This window comes from Phaseolus vulgaris, chromosome 8 (genome assembly GCF_051622355.1).
Source record: "Phaseolus vulgaris cultivar YP4 chromosome 8, ASM5162235v1, whole genome shotgun sequence".
NCBI lineage: Eukaryota > Viridiplantae > Streptophyta > Magnoliopsida > Fabales > Fabaceae > Phaseolus > Phaseolus vulgaris.
In genome coordinates this window covers 20,732,379-20,753,770 of record NC_143505.1, presented here as the reverse complement: position 1 = coordinate 20,753,770, position 21,392 = coordinate 20,732,379, and the positions used below count along the sequence as shown (strand labels likewise).

Below are 21,392 nucleotides of genomic sequence, written 5' to 3'. Positions count from 1 at the left end.
AATTAAAATTGAACTATGCATTAGTAGACCCAAAATCAGAATAAATGATAACTATTTTTGGATACATTTTCTATTAAAATATGACCTCATAGTTACTTGGCAACCAAAATAAACTTCGGATATACAATCCAAATTCAACTTACAACAAAAGAATCATAGTGAATCCAACTATGTAATTAGAGAAAAAGCTAGATGAATCTTCTCCCTCCTGTACCTAGGAGGTTGGTGCAAATTTAAATCTCAACTTAGACTTCATTTGTAACAAATTCAAAGATTTTAGTAATGACCTTTTTATTCTTCAAAATGGATATCACTAACATTGAATAACAATATATTTTCTCGACAGCATGTTTTAAACATAATTTTCAGTTGCATCATTTAACATTTTATATAATTAAACATTATTATTATTCATCCATTAAAGAAGTTACTAACAAATAGTAATAAAAGGACAAATGTATACAATACAACAAACTATAATGACTCATTTATCTTATTTTTTTTTTCAAAGTGTAAGTGCTAGATGAAAATGTCTTCACTCATTTACTGATGTTTTTAAACTTAAATGACAACTCATAACTCATCCATGTGAATCAACTTATCAACTTCATGTTATATTTATTTTGTTTCAAAATTCAGATTCCACAATCACTACTGAAAAAATGGTATAAGTGATCATAAAGGAATGTAGTACTTGATATTGTGGCACAATTAAATGAAGTATGGACTTTAAAAAAACATCACACGTTTGACTTTCACATTGTATAGTTCAGAAGTCAAAATTATATTTCGAAGAATTGCACAACCAAAAACAAAAATTCTTTTGTATATAACCTTTTAAATTCTACAATCCAAAGTCAAATTCAAAATCATAACAGAGAAAAACTTCAAGCAAAACGAGCAACTTACTTATCCAAGCTACCGTGTCTTCACTCCACCACAATCTGGGTCAATATCCACTCTACACTTCAAGCATCACCACAAGCACTACCACAAACATGATGTGTAAAAACACTCCAAAAACACAACACAACAACAAAACTCACAATCCCCATCCGCCATTTAATATCACAAGGACAACTTTGAAACTTTTAAATTTAGGGGGTGCACATGAAAATTATAGGTGTGTGGAAAGGCCTATAGCCCAACATAGAAAACAGCACTGTGAAGGCATAGTCCAACATGCAATACAGCAATGCCAAAAAAATCCCACACGTGGTGTTTGCATAATAAACATAATGGAGCATGCATAATGCATCTTAACCACAAGCAGTTTAACATTAATTCTAGGAGTGGTCCTACAATTTTATAGAGTGAATCAACTGGACACGTCCAACTCTGATGTTTAAATCTAACTCCCGTTTTCTAAATCCATGAAAAAGAAAGAACTAATGGTTAATTTTGCTCTCAGAGTACAGGGGGGAGGGGGACATATTTACCCAGGAACAAGTAATTACCCAAAAAGAAAGCAACAAAAGTAAATTTATACAGATTTGGAGCTAAACAATATATCACTGTTAGAAGCAACCAGGGCTGATAGTTATTTCCTTTCCAATTTGAGCTTTAGTGATGACGAGGTCAGGATAGAAGGGAGACAAGAGAAACAAACTCCAGGGTGACACGGCCCTTGGACCTAGTGTTGATGACAAAATGCTCCGGGTACTTTCTTAACAGCATAAGCAAACCATACCAAGGCTTCCCTTTGGATTCAGGACCTGACGAATCTTCTGATGTCAGATACCTCTTCACTCTACTATGATGCCAAACACTGCTATACTGCTCCAACAGCTAAACAATAAAAAAGAAAAAATATATATATAAGTTGAACACTCAGAAAGAATTAAATGGATGAGTTCCTGTATCATAGCCAAGATGTTTTAGATGTATATTTGAAGTTTATATTAGGATAATCTTGATGCGTAGCAGATTATCACTTGCGCTATTATTTTCATATTCTCACTCTGTTCGTATATATAATAGATGGAAAAGCTTCACACTACTAGACTGGCAATTGCTACAAAAACATCAATATTGCATTGTAAGCTCTCTCAGAAAACAGCTTACTGTTAGACAACAATGTAACAGGTTATCAAACCATAGAAATCCTAGTGTAATTAGCCAGATGGATAATTGTCAGTACAAAAAAAATTGTATAAGCCACGAGCTTGAGAATTTTAAGAGACTGGAATCAACAAGTAAAGGAGTATTTATGTATAAAATCTTTTGATATGAAATTTATAAAAATATTGGGGAACATTTACTATGGTTTTATTTTCTATTTTCATTTTTAAATTACAAAGTTGTCACTTTGTTTCCAATATCTTAGAAAGTGGATTCTAAGCTTTATTCAACCTCATACAACCGGTTTATAAGATAAAGTTTGCACCCACTTATAATTTGACCTTATTTTTAGTCGATGTAGAATTTCCAATACACCTCTCACATCGAGGAGGAAGCATAGGAATAAATATATAGTGAGTGGCATGATAGACCCAAACTTTTTTCTAGAATTGACTCTAATATCATCGTATAAAGTAGATTTAAGTCTAATTTAACCTCACAAAATAAGGTGGAATTTACACCTACTTATACTATATCAGAAAAACTGTTTTTGATATTATTTACAGAGGAACAATTACTCTTAAATAGAATACAAAGACTTAATAACTGAATATCCTAATTTATGATGAGTATAATCTATTCCTACAATTCAGGATCAATGATTGTGCAATAAATATAAAATATACTCATCATGTTAATCCTCCTAATTATGGAATGTAATTAAATATGCTAATTATGTAATTAAAATTGTACAAGGAAATATTAATTGTAGCATAAATCATGGGATTCTGACAGTTCGTCTCAAGTTGGTGAGTGGATGTCATCCATTCCCAACTTGCCAACAATAGACTAAAATGTAGCATTACTTAACCCTTTTGTCAATACATTTGCAAGTTGATTTCCAAAGGATACAAATGGTGTGCATATTGTGCCATTATCCAATTTCTCCTTTATGAAGTGTCTCCCGACTTCAACATGCTTAGTTCTATCATGTTGCATTGGATTATGCACAATATTTATTGTTGATTTGTTATCACAATACAATCTCACAGGCATCTTCCAATCAATCTTCAGGTCTTCTAAAATTATCTTTAACGATAGTATTTCACTCCCTAAGGCCATGGCTCTAAACTCTACCTATACATTTGATATCGCCACAACATTTTGTTTCTTGTTCCTCCAAGTGACTAAATTTCCTTCAAGAAAGAGTGTAACATTTAGAGGTAGGTCATTTATCGTCTATAAAACCTGCATAGTCAAAGCTTGTGTAGGCTAAGATCATCTCATTCGTCTTCGTAAATAAAATTCCTTTTCCAGAAGTTCCTTTCAAGTAATGTAGAATGCAATAAACAACCCTGAGATGAGTCTCCTTTGGATTATGCATGAACTAACTTACAACCCCCAGGGCATAGGCAATGCCGAGCCTAGTGTGGAACAAGTAGATCAATTTTCCGACCAACCTTCTATAAGATTGTCTATCCACCAGTACATCTTCAATTGATTCACCAAGTTTGTGATTCTATTCAATAGGTGTCCCTACTGGTTTGTATCCTAAAGATAAGGTTGAAAATATAGTGTGTTTTCATCAAAGGTGGCATCACAAGACACAAGGAATAGTTTTGTTGAAGGGTGGTAACATTTGTATCCCTTTTGGGTAGGCAAGTAACCAATAAATATGTACTTAATAGCTCGAGGATCAAGTTTCCTCCTATGATTAGAATGAACATGGACAAAGGATACACAACCAAAGACTTAAGGTATAAGATGATTTGTTGTCCTAAAGTCTGGAAAAAATTGGAGAATAGTTGAATGGGATTGTTATTGTTTAGTGTTTTGAAGGGTAGATGATAAACAAAATAGGTAGCAGTAAGAACAGTTTCTCCCATTTCTCCCCAATACTGTTTTGGAACATTTTTATGGAGAAGAGAAGCTCTAGTTACGCTTTTGAGGTGCCCAAGTTTTGGTTTTGTCACCCAATTTTGTTGTATGGTGTTCACACAAAGATTCATGTATCATCCCTTGTTCATTGAGGAAGGAAGGCAATGTTTGGTTGCAAAAAATCTTTCTGAGAGGACTCTTTTAATGATTGCCTCAAATTGATTTTTAATCATCTGGATGAAGTCTTCAAAAACTTGGCTCACTTCACTCTTTTGTTTCAAGAGAAATACCCATGACACTCGAGTGCAAGCATCAATAAATATGACAAACCAGTGAACCCCAGATAGGTTAGGAATACTAGAGAATCCCCACAAATTACTATGTACTAATGCAAAAGGAATAGTCATTCTTTTATTACTAGAGGGAAAGTCAACATGCTTGTGATTTGCAAATTCAAAAGTATTACAACGAAACATTTTTACGTCAACTTTTGAAATAAATTAGGAAACATAATTTCTAAGGTATTGAAGGATGGAAGACCTAAACAAAGGTGGTATAACTAGATTTTTCCTTTATTGGAGAGGTTTTCATGTTCCCTAATCCTTCGTAGGATTAAAAAATACCAAACAACATAAATCCATTATAAGCTTGTGAACAGAAGTCAAATTGACATAGTTTGGGCACATGCAAAACATCCTTCAAAATTAGATTTTGACTTAATATCTCCTTTTCCATCAGTTGTAATGATAGTTCCATCTGCAAATGCAATTTTTTTGTTGCTTTGACAAGGTCTATAAGATATAAACCTAGTAGATGATTGAGTCATGTGGTTTGTGGCTCCAAAATCAACTACCTAGGCACCTTCTTTAGAGGAATTTAAAGCATTTAGTGAATAGGAGTAAGGAATATTACTATAAATACGAAGGAGCAATTACTTGAAGCCGTAGGTTTTGTTTATGTGTCCAACAACCCCTTTAATTTCACAATATCCTCAATGTTGAACTTTGTGGTGGGTCGTGAAGAATTGCCTTCTGTTGGGCCTATTTATGCCGTATGGACTTTAGTATGTCCTCCACTTTTATTTCCTTTTAAGTGTCCAATTCCAGTTTGGATTTGGAGGCTTCCCATGAAGTTTCCAACACTTGTCTTGAGTGTGTCGCAACTTCTTACAATAGGTATACCAAAGGGAGTCTTCATTATCTCCTTTAGGTATATTTATTCCTCCTACTTCATTTCCAAATGAAGTAAACTTTCTTCCCCTTATTTTGTACAAGCAAGGCTGAACTTTCAGTTGATAGGGTTCTAACATAACTCCTCTAGGATCTTATTCTGCACGATACACAATCATTCTCTCATTGAGTGAGGACAAGTCCTTCCCTAGCACTTGAATTCTAACAAGTTCAAATTTATTCTTTAATCCTATTAGGAACTTGTAGATCTTGTCCTTCTCGTAGCATTTGAGTAGGTCAGTATCTTCATTACATTCTACTTCAAATTGTTGGTCTAACTCCTGTCACTAATTTTGTAGTGTATGGACATACTCACTGACTGAGTAATTCCCTTGTTTTGTACTAGAGATTCTCATCTTAATCTCATAGATTTGGGAGGCATCACCAACTTTGGAATAATTTTCTTTACAAATATCCCATACCTCCTTAGTTGTCTTCATAAACATGTAAGTATCACTCGCCTCTGGTGTCATGCCATTCCACAACCAAGATTACAACCACATTTGCCTTGTCCCAGGCTGCAAATTTGGAATCCAAAGACTATCAAGGGTTGTCAGTGAGAAGACTGATTTTCCCTCCCCTTTTAAAAAGGTTTGGACAAAGTGAGACCATTTTAGGTAATTTTTCCCATTAAGCCTAAGGCTTGATTGAATATTTTGCAGTTCAACTCCAAATTGTTTTTTTGGTTAAGGGTTCTTTGAGTATTGGACATTTTTAAGGTTTGAAGTATGGCAATGCAGGCCTAGAAGGAATATAGTGGAATAAAGAAAGGGTTGTGGTGTTGCACAAATGCAAGTGAACAGGTGAATACAACAGCAGAAAGAAGGGGTAGTGGTTTTGCAGCAATGCAGACTGCGCACGAGATTACACAGGCTCCCGAAAATTTTAGAGCGTTGATACCATGTCAAAAATTTCATTTAGCAGAGCAATTGCTCTTAAATACAATACAAAGACTTAATAACTAAAAACCCTAATTTATAATGGATATAATATAATCTATTCCTACAATTTAGGATCAATGATCATTCACAATAAATATAAAACATATTGTTAGCCTATTAATCCTCCTAATTATGGAATGTAATTAAATCTCCTAATTATGTAATTAAAACTGTACAAGGAAACATTAACTGCTGCATAAATCATGGATTCTGGCATACTATCATTTAGCTTTATCTCTAGTCGATATAGGATCTCCAACACAATACTTTTCTTGTTCTAAGAGATTCGTATAGAGAAGAAAGAAGACAGATTTTTTTTCCTATGAAATCTTTGAAATAAAAAAACATGGAAAACAAAGCAACAGTTCTATAGTTAGAAAATGAAAACATAAACAAAATAAAGCAGGAAATAAAAACACAAGTAAATGCTCTCTTATATTTGGAATTGGAAATCCATTTTCCCTTTAGCTGCCTACAAATACATATCCACTCAAATTTGTTTGGATTTGCTTATAGCTTCAATTGTTGTGATTGGCATTTTCCCTTATTTGTCAAGTCATTTAATTATTCTGAGTTCAAATAATCTATCCAGGTTATGAATAACATAATTGTACCACTATAGTAGCATTGCGACACATAGTGGCAGCTGGCCACTATTCTGAGGTAGTTATATTGTGTTTTAGTGTCAAAAGCGACTGATACCACAGGACTTTCACGCATTCGTAGGTCACTTTCATAAAAGCATCAAAAACATAAATAACCCAAATTTTTAATGTTGCGGAGGAAATTTTGGGGTTTGAAGGTTAAAAGAGAAAGGTTTCAAAACATTTTGGGATAAAACTCTCCGTGCCTCTTTTCATCTACATGTTCTCTCTGTGATGCATTTCTTGGTTACTGTGATCAATCAACCAATTGCTCTATCTATTTTCTTGTAATGACCTGGTTTTGTCCAGTGACTGTGCATCTGTCCACTGACTGCATTTTTTTCAACCAGGTTGTCTGTTTTCCCCTTTTTGCTCTCACTGTCCCACAGGTTATTGCTTTTCTCTTATTGTCCGGTACTATTTTTCTCCTCTGTTTTTTTGTTTCTGATTTCAGTTCTTTTTCTGTTTTCTCTAGTCTGAGTTTTTTTGTCATCTGTCTCCGATAGACACAAGCAAAGTAACCCTTTTTGTTATCATATCATTGTTGGTACCCTCAGAGTTAGGGACTTAGAAGCTTAAACGTGTTATTTCATCTACTTTAATTGTTATTTACTTGTATGTTCTGTTTAAGACCTGTGATTTTTTGTTATTTATGAATGACATGAATTAAGTATCTTTTTTTAGCATTTATATGTATGTGATAGACACTAATTAGTTAGCTAGTTAGGTACATCTGGTTGTTAGGTTAGGATAGTTGGTTGAAGAAATAAGGCATATCACGTACAAATTAAGGGAAAGAGAGAGATCTCTTGTCAAAATTTGAGAAATGGGTGAAGTTCTACAAGTTCAAGAATTTTAGTGAATCCTAGAGTTGAATAAGGAGTGGATCTAGACTTTTTTGTTGAAAGGATTAGTCACAAAACATGTCACGGAAGATGGTACCCTCTAAGAGAAAGAAATTGAGAAGGAATATAATAAACCGTGTTGGGTACACATGAATTAAAGAGAAGTACAGGTGAACATGAACCTTTAAAATGATCATCAGAGGGAGAAAAAAAAACAGTTTCAGGCACTAGATGGATGGCAGAGGGAACAGACATAGAGGGTGGCGGGGTGGCACTGTGTTCTGGAGGCAGTGGGTTTTGAGGAAACTGAACACTGCAGCGGAACTGCCAGACTTGACTCTGCACAGTGGCCGCATGAAGGATGACAGAGGAGGAGTCAACAGAAATGGTGACAGCAACCAGAAGCAGGGTCCATAGGAAGGAGAAGAAAGAAGGGGCTGAGTTTGAATTACATAAATGGAACTCAATTTCTGCCCAATGGTTAAAGCCTATAGTGAAGAATAGGAATGCTAGAGAAGGAAATGATTTCCTTTTTCAGAATTAATGACTCCAGCCTAATCCAACAAAATGGGAAAAAGAAAAGAAAACAGAAAGCCACAGACATAATGTTAAAAACTAACCTCCGCATGAAGTTTCTCCATAGGCATCCACTCTCCAGGACCACAAAGATCAGAGAGAACAGTAGCTACAGATGATACTACATCCTTTTCTTCCAGCTGCTGAAGCTGAAGATTATCAGCATCTCGATCAACCCGGGATCTGCCTTCAGACTTTTTATCTGCAGTAACCAAGCCATTAAAGTCACATTACAAATTCTGAGGCTATTCATGCAGAATAGATGTTGGATCTAATGCAAAAGAATACACAGCTTGTTGCTATTATGTTTTCCTTTCCTTTACAGAGGGAATACTTATCCTCCTTAAGCTGAACTTTTTCACTTCTACCTTTTAATGTATTCATGTATTGAAAAGAATAAACATGTTCCGTGATTAAATAATTTCAATTTCTGATATTTAAAAACAAGTTTTTGATTCTCTGTTGTATTTCCATCAAAGCTTTTAATGGGGAATAAATCATATAAACAATTTCATATTAAAAAAATATTATTCATAACATAATCACTACTTCATATTTAAAGAGTTTCAAGAGGGTACAAAACCTTTTCCACATGGTTTACCAGTTGTTGACTAAAGGTTGATATCCCACATCAAATATAGATACTAGCAAATAAGACAGGCGTTGTCACACTTGTGCTTGCATTTTATAAAATTTTAAAAATATCACAGTCGTTATTAAATATTGCAATTAAAAAGTTATAAAAAATAAAAGTTGAATGGAGGGTTTGTAGGAACTTTGCGGTTTATGTGCCTTATATGTGGAGGAAATAGTGATATTTAAACATAATTTTGAAAAGAAAAAAAAATTGTGTACACCAAATAAGAAAATCCCCATTATATATTGTTATAAATAAATTATGTATATGACCAAATTAAAGCCTACATAAGCTTAGGCACTCTTCAACTCATGAGCCATAATTGGTGTTTGAGTTAGGCCCAACCCAGATTCAATATGGTTTCTCTTGTTCAATGTCTATGAATTAATGTTGAGCAATAATAGAGAATATTTTCCGAAATACTGGATAAAAAAGTACAAAGAACAGACTTCCAATGTTGTTCCTCTGCAAACTATTGACATTCCTCTTACCAATTATTTTAAGGGAAAAAAACTAGAATACTCAAATCTAATTTCTCAATTCTGCCACTCCCCTATAAAGAATATAAAGGATAAATACAGATAAAATAAAAAGGATGACTAAACACTTCCTATTTCTGTAGATAAAGATAAAAAGGGTTAGCTAACTTATCTTGATAAGGATTCTTAGAAAGTAGATTTAGACCTAATTGAACCCTATAAGACCAACTTATAGGATGAGGTTTGCACTCATTTATATACTATAATCTGGATATATCTCTAGTCGATTTGAGATCTCCAACACACTCTCACACTGAAGAATCGACATGTCGAGGGTGGGAATAAATATTTATGGGTGATCCACAATCAGCCCGATAATAGGCGGCACGATAAGTTCAACAACCCTCACTAGGATCAAATCTAATACCATTTTAGGAAGTGGATTTAAACCTAACTCAACTCGACAAAACTGATTTGTAAGGTGAGATTTGCATCCATTTATACACTATAATTTAATCATATTTCTAATCAATGTGGAATCTCCAACATGTTGAACTATACGAAACAAAGAGAAATTGAGCTGAAATTGTGTTCCCGAGACACCATGGGTGCTTTAATTATATTGAGAAAACAAAATCAATACAATAAATAGAGGAGACATAGTATTGTCTAATAATAAATATATGATCCAAGAATAAATAAAAGCATTCCCAGTTATACATATATAATCTAGATATTTGTGGGTTAGAATACAATTCTCCTTGGTCAAGTACAAGATTAATAGTCGATCCACCACAGGCTTAACATTTAACATCCCTACTTCGTCTACAATGTCTAGAACCTGTTTTCTTAGGGATGTGACCAAACCATCATTGGACTATGAAACTTCTACATCAAGGAAATACCTCAAGTGTCAAGATCTTTTGTTGGGAACTCTTGAACAAGATATTGTTTAAGTTGGACAATACCCTCTTTATCACACCTTGTGATAACAATATTGTCTACATATACGTAGATACATCCTTGGAGAAAATGACAATAAAATAGAGAATGATCAAACTTCATATCTTTCCAATCTGCTCAATGACAATTTGAGAACGCCCAAACCATGCAAAGGATGATTGCTTGAGGTCATACAAGGACATGTGAAGACAACATACCATATCAAATGACTTCCCCTAAGCAAGAAATCCAAGAAGTTGTTCAATGTAGGATTCCTCTCATCAAGATCATGTAGAAATTTATTCTTAATGTGAGGCTAAAACAGTGTGCAGCGAAGAATAGTTGCAATGGTGAAGAGAAGTCAGATATACGTCATTATGCCAAACAAGAGAGAAAGTGTTAATATAATCTTGTCCATAGATTTACGTGTATTTGTTGGCAACCATACGAGTTTTATAGTCGTCAATTTTACCATTAGGTCCTATTTCAATTTTAATATTGTACAACCATCAAAACCCAAAAATTGATTTATCAACTAGAAGTTGGTTATCACTACTTTGAAGAGCACACATCTCACCAAACATTGTTTATCACCACTTTGAATGAGAGAACGCTTCTCATAAAGACTTAGGAATAAGAACAAAAGATAAGGACAAATAAGTATAATGTATGATGGAAAGTCGATGATAATGGAGGCTACCATAGTAGGGAGAAGGATTGCAAGTAGAATATATACCTTTTTAAGTATCATTAGGCCAATCATTTTCGAAGTAAACTAGATATGGTATGAGTGTCGGGGAAGGATCATGCATTGTCTTGACTATATCATTATCCGTTGAAGATGGGTCCTATATTGGAATGCCAATAGGCCATGGCTGGTGTTGATATACCTAAATTAATGTTTCGGAAGCATTGTGAGGTATGACAGAGTCGTTTAGTGATGAAGGAAGATTGAAAAAGGTAGAAAACTGACTACATATATCCTTATTAGAATGAAAGAATGCATAATGAGACAAGCTAAAAAAAGAGACATCAACAAGAAATAATATAAATTAAGTTCAAGTGAGAAACATCGATCCCCTTTCTTACAAGGATGCTATCTTAAAAAGACACATGACGATCAAGGAGAGTGTATCTTGATCGGGTGAGGTTATGTAAAAAACATGTGTAACCAAAAACACATGGAGGAAGGTTGTATAGATGAGAATGAGGAAAAGGGACAAATTGAAGCACCTGATCATTAAGGAAAGATTAAGGTACCCTATCATTAAGAACAGTTGATGGCATCTGATATGGGACAACATGCGGCATCCCCCCAGAAACGATGTGGAACATGATTGTGAAAGAGAAGGGTTTGACTACTTTCATTATGTTTGTTTATGTGTTTACCTACTCCGTTTTATTAAGGAGTATAAGGACATGAAGTTTGATAAAGAATACAATCGGATGCCATGAATTGTTGGAATTTGTGAGATAGGTACTCACAAGCATTGTCACTCCAAAAAAACATGGATGGATATATCAAATTGTGTTATACGAGAAGGACCTCAAATATCAAAATGAACTAAAGAAATAAGATATGAAGCTCATTTATAAATACTACAACAAAAATATTGATGAATGTTTTACCTAACTACCAAGACTCATAATTCAAGCTAGACAAGGTTTTTAAACTTAGCACCATCTTATGCAATTTTGTCAATCTGGGATGTCCTAGTTGTTCATGAATCATCATTGTAGAAACCACAAACACAAAGATAGGTGTTGAAAAAGAGAGACAATAAAGTTCATGCAACTCATATATGTTGCGAATTGTTCGTCCAAATTTTTAATCTTGTAAGATAACATTATTTTAAGTGAAGGTGAAATTAATGTCATGAGATTTAGTCAATCAGGTGACAAAATGTAAATTAAAATGGGCAATTAGGCACATAAAGAACAAAGTCAACAGTAAGAGAAGAAAGGGACAATGTTATCGATTTCGACCATGGCGGAGACATGGCGAAAATGTGTCGGTTTTGTCGATGACAACCACTATAGGTGATGGCAAATCAATTTTCGCATGGCAATCCATGGTAGCCACTTTGGTTTTTGCTTAATGGCGTCACAAAATGATTGTCTCGAAAATAGAAGAAGCCTCGGGTTTGCTTGACCCAACCCAACTTCAAGCAAACCCTAATTGTTTTTGGATGGATTATACAAAACCCAATCCAAAACGTTACCCAAACTCTAATGAAAGAGTAATAATACTTTTCCCTGCCAATCACACAATTCTCACCTCTCATCACTACGTTCCCATTCTTTCTCTCACACCCCAATGTTGTTCCTCGTTATCAATGCTACGAGTCGTCGTCTCTGCTTCCTTCTTTCACCACCATTCGTTCTTCTTTTCTTCTTTTATTTTCTGTTTCTGCTTTCCCTTTTTCTTCTTTTCTTTTTTTCTTCTTTCCCCTTTTCTTTCTTTTATTTCCTCTTTATTTTGTCTCTTCTATTTTCTTTTTCTTTTTTTTTTTCTTTTTTTTTGTTTTCCTCTTTCTACTTCTCTTTCTTTGTTGTATGCTTCTAGATTTTTTATTTTTTCGCTTATGTGTTTTTGAATTTTTTGTTTTCTATTTTTCATTACTCTTGTTATTCTTCTTTTCTGTTTTTTCTTTCTTTTATGTAGTAATCAACCATTGTTTTTTCTTTTTAATTCAACCGCACCCAATGGCAACAACTGAACAAGCCTATTCAAGATCATCTAATAGAAATGACATGGGTTGGAAATATTGTCATCCTTTGGATGAATCAAACCTTTACAACTTCTAATTATTGTGGAAAAATTATGAAAGCAGGAACCAGAAGACCCAAAGAACATTTAATGGAAAAAAGGGGCAATGTAGCACCTTGTCCCAAGGCTTTAAAAAATGTTAGAGAAGAGCTTTGGAAATTATTTAGGGAGAAGGCAACCACTTCAATAAATGTTGGTGAAAATGTAGGGAGCTTTGGTGATACTAATAAGTGAAGATGAAGTTGAATTGTCAACCGCTAGTAATCCTAAAGGGAGAAAGAATGATGGAAAAAAGGGAACAATGGATATGTTTTGTAGCAACCTTGTTCTTGCTTTAGAAAAGAGAAAAAGGGAGAAACAAAGACAACTTAATATCAAAGGCGCATGTGACAGATTTGTTGAAAGCATTAGTTCATCAATATGTTGCTCATTTTTTGTACCAAGGAGGCTTGTCATTCAATCTTGTTAGATTGAAGAGCTTTCAAGATATGATTGATGTTGTTGGAGCTTATGGTCTATATTTACCAACTCCTACTTATCATGAAATTAGGGTTTCACTTCTTAACAAGGAGATGGACTACACTAAAGAGTTGTTGAAAGATCTTGAAGTGCAATGGACCAAGCATGGTTGTTCTATCATGTCAAATGCATGGACTGATCAAAAGCAAATATGTTTGATTAATTTTTTGATGAACTCTCTTGCAGAGACAATGTTTGTGAAGTCCATTGATGGCTCAAATTTTGTGAAGACAAATGAGAAATTGTTTGAGATGCTTGATACTTGGGAAGATTGGAGAAGAGAATGTTGTTCAAGTCATTACAGATAATGGAAACAATTATGTATTAGCTGGTAAATTGTTGGAGGAGAAAAGACACAATCTATATTAGACCCCTTTTGTCCTCCATTGCATAGACTTGATGCTTGAAGAAATTAGAAAACTTCCTTTAATAAGACAATTCAAAGGGAAGTTATTACTGTTGGTTTTATATATAGTCATTCTATTACCTTGAGTTTGTTGAGACCATGATTATCAAACTCACGAGTCATTGACTCGTCCAAGTTTACGTGCCCACTTTGCCTTACCGAGTTAACTCGGTAGTAAACTCGTTTTTTGGGTAAACTCGGTGAAATCGCAGTGGACTCGCGACTCTGGTCCGAGTTGGCAAGTCAAATTGGGTTTTTTTTAAACCCCAAAACGGTGTCGTTTGTGTTTGTGTGTGGACTGCGTCTTCTTTCTGTTCTTATGTGGAGTGTGGCAGTAGATCGAGCGGAGCGTGCGGTGGTCGCGTCGCGGTGGTTGTGGGTTGCAGGTGGTCACAAGTTGCTGCTTATCATTTAAGGTTAGAGATGGGTGGTGTGAACTTAGGGTAGGGAAGGGATTAGGGTTCTGTTTTTTTAATTGGGCTTGCTGCACATTTGTTTTTTTGGGCAGAAATTGAATTTGGAGGAGCAGTATATTTTTTAAGGAATGTGTTCAAGTGAGGTTAATAGAACTGCATCTTCTAATAGAAGTAAAAATGCTCTAGGAAACTATTAATTTTTTTTTAATATGAAAGTAGACTCTTACGAGTCTACGAGTCAAGTCTACGGAGCTCCCACGAGTCTACGTAGACTCGCGAGTTTGACAGCCTTGGTTGAGACAATTCAAAAACAAGAGGGAATTGGTAAGACATGTTACAAGATTTACTACATCTTATTTATCATTAGAAAGAGTTCATCAAGAGAAAGAAAATTTGAGAAAATGTTCACTTCTAATGAATGTAGAGAAAACAAGTTGTCTAAGGAGGCTAGGGGAAGAAAAGCTTCAAAATTTGTTTTATGCCTTCATTTTGGAACCATGTGGTTTTGACTGAAATTCAAGGCTCCTCTTTTTGTGTATTTCATTTTGTAGATGGGGAAAGAAAAGTAGCAATAGGATATATCTATGAAGAAATGGAGAAGGTCAAAGAAATCATAATGAAGTCTTTCAATAACATTGAAAGTAAATACAAGGAAGTATTTATAATCGTTCATAATAGATGGACTTGCCAACTTCATCGACCATTACATGCAGCTGGTCACTTTTTGAATCCAGAATTCTATTACTATAACCCCGTAATGGAATATGATTTGGAGATAACTAATGGGTAACTCCAAAATGAAATATGAGTTAGAGATAACTAATGGGTTGTATGCTTGCATCAAGAGATTAATGCCATGCAAAGATGTACAAAAAAAATCAACTGAGTTGCCTCTTTATAAAAGTGGAAGTGGACTATTTGGTGATGAATTTGCCTAAGAATCAAGGAAGACCAACACTCCTAGTGAAATACTTAAACAATTCCAAGTGTTCTAAATTACTTTTAAGTTATAACTCATAAATTTTCAGTTACTTTATCTGCTTTTATAGCTAATGGTGGAAGAATTATGGTCATTCAACTCCAAATCTACGAAGACTAGCAATCAAGATTTTAAGTTTGACATGTAGCTTATCAGGCCTCTTTGAAGGTAATTTGAAGGTAATAATTGTTGTTCAAGTGTCTTTTCATTGTTCTGTTTTTACAAAGTAGGAAGAAACTAATTTATATTTTATTTATACATAATGTAGATTCATTCAAAAAAGAGTAATAGGCTTCACCACAAAAAACTGCATGATTTGGTTTACATAAAGTAGATTCTCAAAAATTACTCCAAATTCATTACATTTGTACCCAACAATAAAAATCCATAGGTGTCTTAAACAAGACATACACAAGTGAAAAACAAAAGTTGTATACAGGTTTCCTAGATAGAAATCATTATCTTCTAAGTCAAAGTAATATTTACCATTTTCATTACTATTACAGCTGCAGATTCCACTTTCAGAAATCGAAAAACATAACCTCTAAGTTTACAGAGCTTTTTCGGAATCAAAACACAGCCATGCCACTATCAAAGCAACTGTAGCTACTATTCAGCCTGCTATTTGGTCTACTAAGGTCACTGCAGTAAATTGCTCTTCTATGGCACTATTTTAAACTCTTGCAGCAATTGGGATATTGAAAGCTACATTATTGTATCATCATCTAATTCCTATCATCCACAATGTAAAGCAAAGAATATTGACAAACGCCAGGCATCAACCCGAGTTAAAAGCCATCATAACAGTGAAGCTCAATTATGGCTACAAATCGAAGGGATGAAGATATGTTATCATCATAGCACAAAGCTAGAAACACTGAATATGATGTAAAATTCAGAGTCCACACCATCATAAGTACGTGCTAAACTTTATATTTGAGACTATATGTATTGGTGGGTAGTCCAAGCATCTTACGATAATTACTATAAAGTGCAAGATTGAGTGATTTCAACATTGTTCAGGAATAATATTTTAGCAGAGTCATCGTAATTTGAACCTTTAACATATTATCTTTATTAACCAGTTGGTAACACGATTAAAAACCAAAAAATGTTTGATCAGTGAACATTGCAAGAATTCAGAAATTGGGATTGGTATTAATTTATAAAATGTGAAGACCGAGGTTCTATTACAATACAAACATGGAAACTAAAAAGTTCCTTGCAGACAAATCCTTGCACACTTAATGTTAGAAAGGATATTGATTACAGTTTGCAATATCATTAGAGGGCATGAAGAAGAATTTCCTAGAAATTGAAGTTCTGAAGACTCCCATGACCAGCATGCTCTCTTTAGCACCCACCAACTTAATTGTAAGACCACAGTTAGTCCTCATTGCCACTCATCTCCCTGGGGGATTGATGTTCTGGAAAATTCCATGACAACTTTTAAATGTAGCAAATTATCTAAATAAATCTAGGCCACATTCTTTTTTAGTCACTGCAAATAACACCAACCACAGGCACAACCAAATATAATGGCAAGTGACCACTAAAAGAGATAACAACAATCTAACCTTGCAAAACCAATGACCCTCATGAAACACAATTTTAAACACCAAAGCAACGACACATCTCACACTATCCTCCCTCCAGCATACCACCCAAAATTCCAAATATTAAGTATTTAACAGACTTCACCTTATAACTGCAAGTTGAAAATGTAAGACCACAACTTCACCCCTAACTAAATTTCATGGACTGAACCCAAAGAATTAGCTCACAAGCAGACATAATGCCCATCCCCTAAGATAAAACAATAAATCCCCCTTGAACAAGAAAAAACACCTTGGTGAGCAATTACAATTCCAATTAGCCCTTTATGCAACAACAACATTATCAATAATTGCAATTATAATTCAAGAAGCACTAACCCATTGGTGCCGAAAGAGAAGACTTGCCACCAGGGTAGCCATATCCATCATACCCATCTCTCCGTATCTTCCTCGCACCCACATCATCCTCGTCGTCGAAATCCTCCTCGTAATACTCCCTCCGCGGCGCTTTCTTCACCGGACCCGGACCCGAGCTCAAATGGTAGTTATAATGCGGCACGACGGTCCCGGGAGGGGCAGAGTGGTTAGGGTAGTGGCGCGGACCTACAGGCCCCCCCAAAATGCTTCGAACAGGCAAGAGAAAGTAAAACTCCTTGTCACCGATTTGGAGCAGATCTTGGGAATCGAGCTTGACCGGAGGGTTGCCGGGGAGGTGGAGGACGCCCTCGACGAGGCAGCCGTTCTTGCCGAGGACCTCAAGGGCGAAGCGGCGACGCGCGAAGTCGTAGAAGATGCGGGCGTGGTGGCGGGAGATGTTCATGCCGCCGCCGAGGCTGGACAGGTCGACGTCGACGGTGGACTTCTTGGAGTTGCGGCCGAGGACGATGGAGTAGGTCTGCATGTAATACTCGAAGTCCTCGCCCTGGAGCTTCGCGAAGCCCGCCTCCACGTCGCCGCCCACCGCCGCGCTTGACATCGCCGGAGAATTGGAATCAGAATTGGGGAGAATCAGAGGGTTTGGTTCGATGAGAGAGAAAGGGAGCGCGTGAGAGTGAAGAATAATGTGGTCAGAAATTTTATTTCTTTAAACACATGTCCTAATATTTTTTTGGGATAGTCTAACAAATAATCTCAAAAAGTCATTTATTTTTTATATTATTTGTTTTTTTCAGCTAACCTGAATCCCTTTTAGAGATGAATCATGTTCCTTTTTACTTTGAGCCTGAGAGATGCTTAAAATTTGTAGTGAGGAGAGTTCTACCCGTTAATAAGCTCTAACGATCAAGTCAGTGATAGCATATAGATATAAGTATAGTATATAGTGTATGAAATAACACTTACATTTGTTTATGGTCTGAAAACCCTTATCCTCCCTTTAAGAATTAACAACCATAAAGATATTCTACTAAATATTCTTTTATTTTAGACAGAGCATTATCTCTAACGATTTATTTTCATCGAATTTAGAGTAAATATATGTGGCTAACTGATTCAGTTTTTTATTAAGTTGTTTTAATATATTTTGCTAGTCATTTGGGTTGATTTCTTAACAAATCGTTGGACCTCTTATTGTTTTTGGTCGCCTTAAGTATTTGGCTTCTTTTTCCTGCACCCCCAGGTTTTTCTTCCTCCACCACAATTTTAAATATTCCAAAATTGACCTTGACCTATAATTTGAAAAGGGGCACCGTGTTGGACTTCCATTATCGCTGTGTATCTTCATCATTGAATATCAACTACTGTGGAGGGATTTTGTAATTGTTCGGAGCAAGGTGGAGGAATATGCAACGTTGCCGAAGTGTTGTTTGGGTTATAGAGGTAAGAGTTAAGTTTTTTTTTAGGAGCATGGTGGCTATGGAGATTTCGGGGTTACCGGATATCGGGATCCGATAATGTATTTCGGATTCATGAATCTGGAATTAATTAAATTGTGTTTTCCGGATGAGGGGTGTTCTGGAAGTTAAATTATCATAAATTGTTGTTTTCCGGATTGCTGAATCCGGAAGCCTGAATTGTATTACGGATTGGTGGATCTGGAAGCCTAAATTGCATTATGGATTTTTGAATCCGGAATTGTTTTTTTGTGTTATGGATTCTTGAATTCGGAATGGTCTTTTTGAATTATGAATTGTTGAATTTAGAACGATTTTTTTGACTTATGGATTTATGGATCCGGAATGCAATGATTTAGTTTCATTTTTTTTTATTTGTAGAAGCATGGACAGTAGTGAAGAATTTGAACAAGAATTATATGATGGGGTTGATGTGTGGGATGATGATGAATGTACAAATGCGTTTACTACATATGAGGTAAAGTTAAGTTTGTAAAGTATGTTTAAGTTGTTTGTTAATTAGTAAATGAAATAATTTGTTATGATAACTTTTGTAGGTATTTTGTACTCGGGATGAGCTCCTAAAGTGGGTTAGAAAAATTGTGTTTCACTTTGGTTTTGTTATTGTGATATTGAGATCAGATACTTCAATTGGCCAACGAGGAAGGAAGACATTTGTATTATTAGGTTGTGAGAGAGGAGGTAAATACATACGATATAAGAAGGATTTACAGGTTACTGAGAGTGGAATTAGGAAATGTGGTTGTCCTTTCAGATTACGAGGGTATCCAGTAAAGAGTGGTGAAGGATGGATATTGAAATTAATTTGTGGGTCTCATAATCATGAGTTGACAAATACATTGGTTGATCATCCATATGTTGGTAGGTTCACATGTAATGAGAAGTTAATGCTTATGGACATGACAAAGAGTTCGGTGAAGCCTAGAAATATTTTGCTAACAATGAAAGAGCATAATGAGAAAAATGTGAGCACAATAAAACAAGTTTATAATGTACTATATATGTACAAAAAATCAGTACGAGGTGATAGAACTGAAATGCAACAATTGATAATGTTACTTGACCGAGATATGTATGTCCATTGGTCTAGGTTTGAAGAAGGGACGAATGTTGTGCAAGATTTATTTTGGACACACCCTGATTTAGTGAAGCTATTGAATGCCTTTAACATAGTATTGATGATGGACAGTACGTATAAAACTAATAGGTATAGGATGCCCTTGTTTGAAGTTGTTGGTGTAACCTCAACGGGATTGACCTTCAGTGCTGCATTTATGTTACTCGCATCAAAACGTCATCATAACTTTGTATGGGCCCTTGAGAAGCTGAAAGGTTTGTTTTTTAGAGTTGATTCATACCCAAAGGTTGTGGTTAGTGATAGAGATATTGCTCTAATGAATGGAATAAATGTTGTGTTTCCCGAAGCTGTTAATTTGTTATGTCGTTTTCACATTGATAAAAATGTTAAAGAAAAATGTAAAATGATTGTTTATCCAAAAGAGGCATGGGATCAAGTGATGGAATCTTGGGGAGCAATTGTTGATTGTGAAAATGTAGAGTCCTATGAACATCGTGTGGAGGCCTTTAATGTTGTTTGTTCACCATGGCCTATATTTACTGAATATGTGATTAGTACTTGGTTAAATCCACATAAAGAAAAGTTTGTTAAGGCTTGGACGGATAAAGTCATGCACTTAGGCAACACGACAAGTAAGAGGACTGAGGCTGCACATTGGAGTTTAAAGAGGATCATTGAGATGTCAATGGGGGACTTATGCTTTTGTTGGGATTCCATTAATAAGATGATCATCTTGCAACATAATGCAATTAAATCTTCATTTGAAAAGAGTTTGCATGTAGTGAGTCATGTCTTCAATGTAACAAGATATAAGAAATTGGTTGGCTTTGTATCGAAATATGCCTTGCAGTATATTGTAGAAGAGAGTGATCGAGTTGAATATGTTGGTTTAGATAAATCTCGTTGTGGGTGCACCATTAGATCTACTCATGGCCTTCCTTGTGCTTGTGAATTGACTTCCTTTGGTGTTGGTAGCATACCATTGCATTCAGTGCATTTCATTTGGACACGATTAAGCTTTTTAGATATTTCAAGTGATGATACTTCAGCAAAGTTGTCCATCCAACAAGAGTGGGTTGTCATCATGAATCGATTCAATGAGGTTGACATGGCTGGTAAGATTAACAGCAAAGCCAAATTACGTGAGATTGTCTATCCAGATAAGACATCTTTATGTCAACCAAAGGAGAAAGTCAAAACAAAAGGTGCACAAAAAGGGCGTTAGAGTAAATTTGGTAGATCTACGAAGCGAATTCCTTCTTACTTTGAACATGTTGATGACATTCTTTCACAACATGATAGTTCATCTAGTTTGAAATGTAGCAAGGGATTTATTTTGGAGACTCCTCCGAACAAATCAATACCAATGCTACAACAATTTCCGGTGGGAATTCATCCTTACATTGTTGATATTGTTGATGTTAAGGTTGACGGTCATTGTGGCTATCATGCGGTTGGTGCATTATTGGGTATGGGAGAGGATTCCTGGGCTATTATACGCATGAACTTGCATAAAGAACTTTGTCAATGGCGTTAAGAATATATTGATTTGTTTGGCGGCGATGAACGATATGAATTTTTGA

General features: G+C 35.2%; 2 protein-coding genes and 1 pseudogene across 3 annotated transcripts; 2 read left to right on the top strand and 1 right to left on the bottom strand.

Moving 5' to 3' along the window:
* Positions 1-1,253: 1,253 nt before the first annotated feature.
* FHA2 (SMAD/FHA domain-containing protein) lies at positions 1,254-17,998 on the bottom strand. Of its 2 annotated transcripts, XM_068629189.1 has the most exons (3): positions 17,257-17,998; positions 8,219-8,376; positions 1,254-1,788 (listed from the first exon to the last, which is right to left on the bottom strand). In XM_068629189.1, exons 1-3 carry the CDS (start codon positions 17,852-17,854, stop codon positions 1,579-1,581), a joined length of 966 nt encoding a protein of 321 aa, XP_068485290.1. In that variant the 5' UTR covers positions 17,855-17,998; the 3' UTR covers positions 1,254-1,578. The 2 variants fall into 2 exon arrangements, with proteins under 2 accessions (XP_068485290.1, XP_090150025.1); XM_090293899.1 differs by lacking the exons at positions 1,254-1,788; positions 8,219-8,376 and adding an exon at positions 16,461-16,749 and having other exon boundaries at positions 17,257-17,965.
* On the top strand, positions 12,939-14,030 carry LOC150025504 (uncharacterized; annotated as a pseudogene).
* Positions 17,999-19,095: 1,097 nt separating the features above from the next.
* On the top strand, positions 19,096-21,034 carry LOC137824742 (protein FAR-RED IMPAIRED RESPONSE 1-like). The gene is made up of 2 exons (XM_068630415.2): positions 19,096-19,188; positions 19,268-21,034. The coding sequence occupies exons 1-2, from the start codon at positions 19,096-19,098 to the stop codon at positions 21,032-21,034; spliced, it is 1,860 nt and encodes a 619-aa protein (XP_068486516.2).
* Positions 21,035-21,392: the final 358 nt, after the last annotated feature.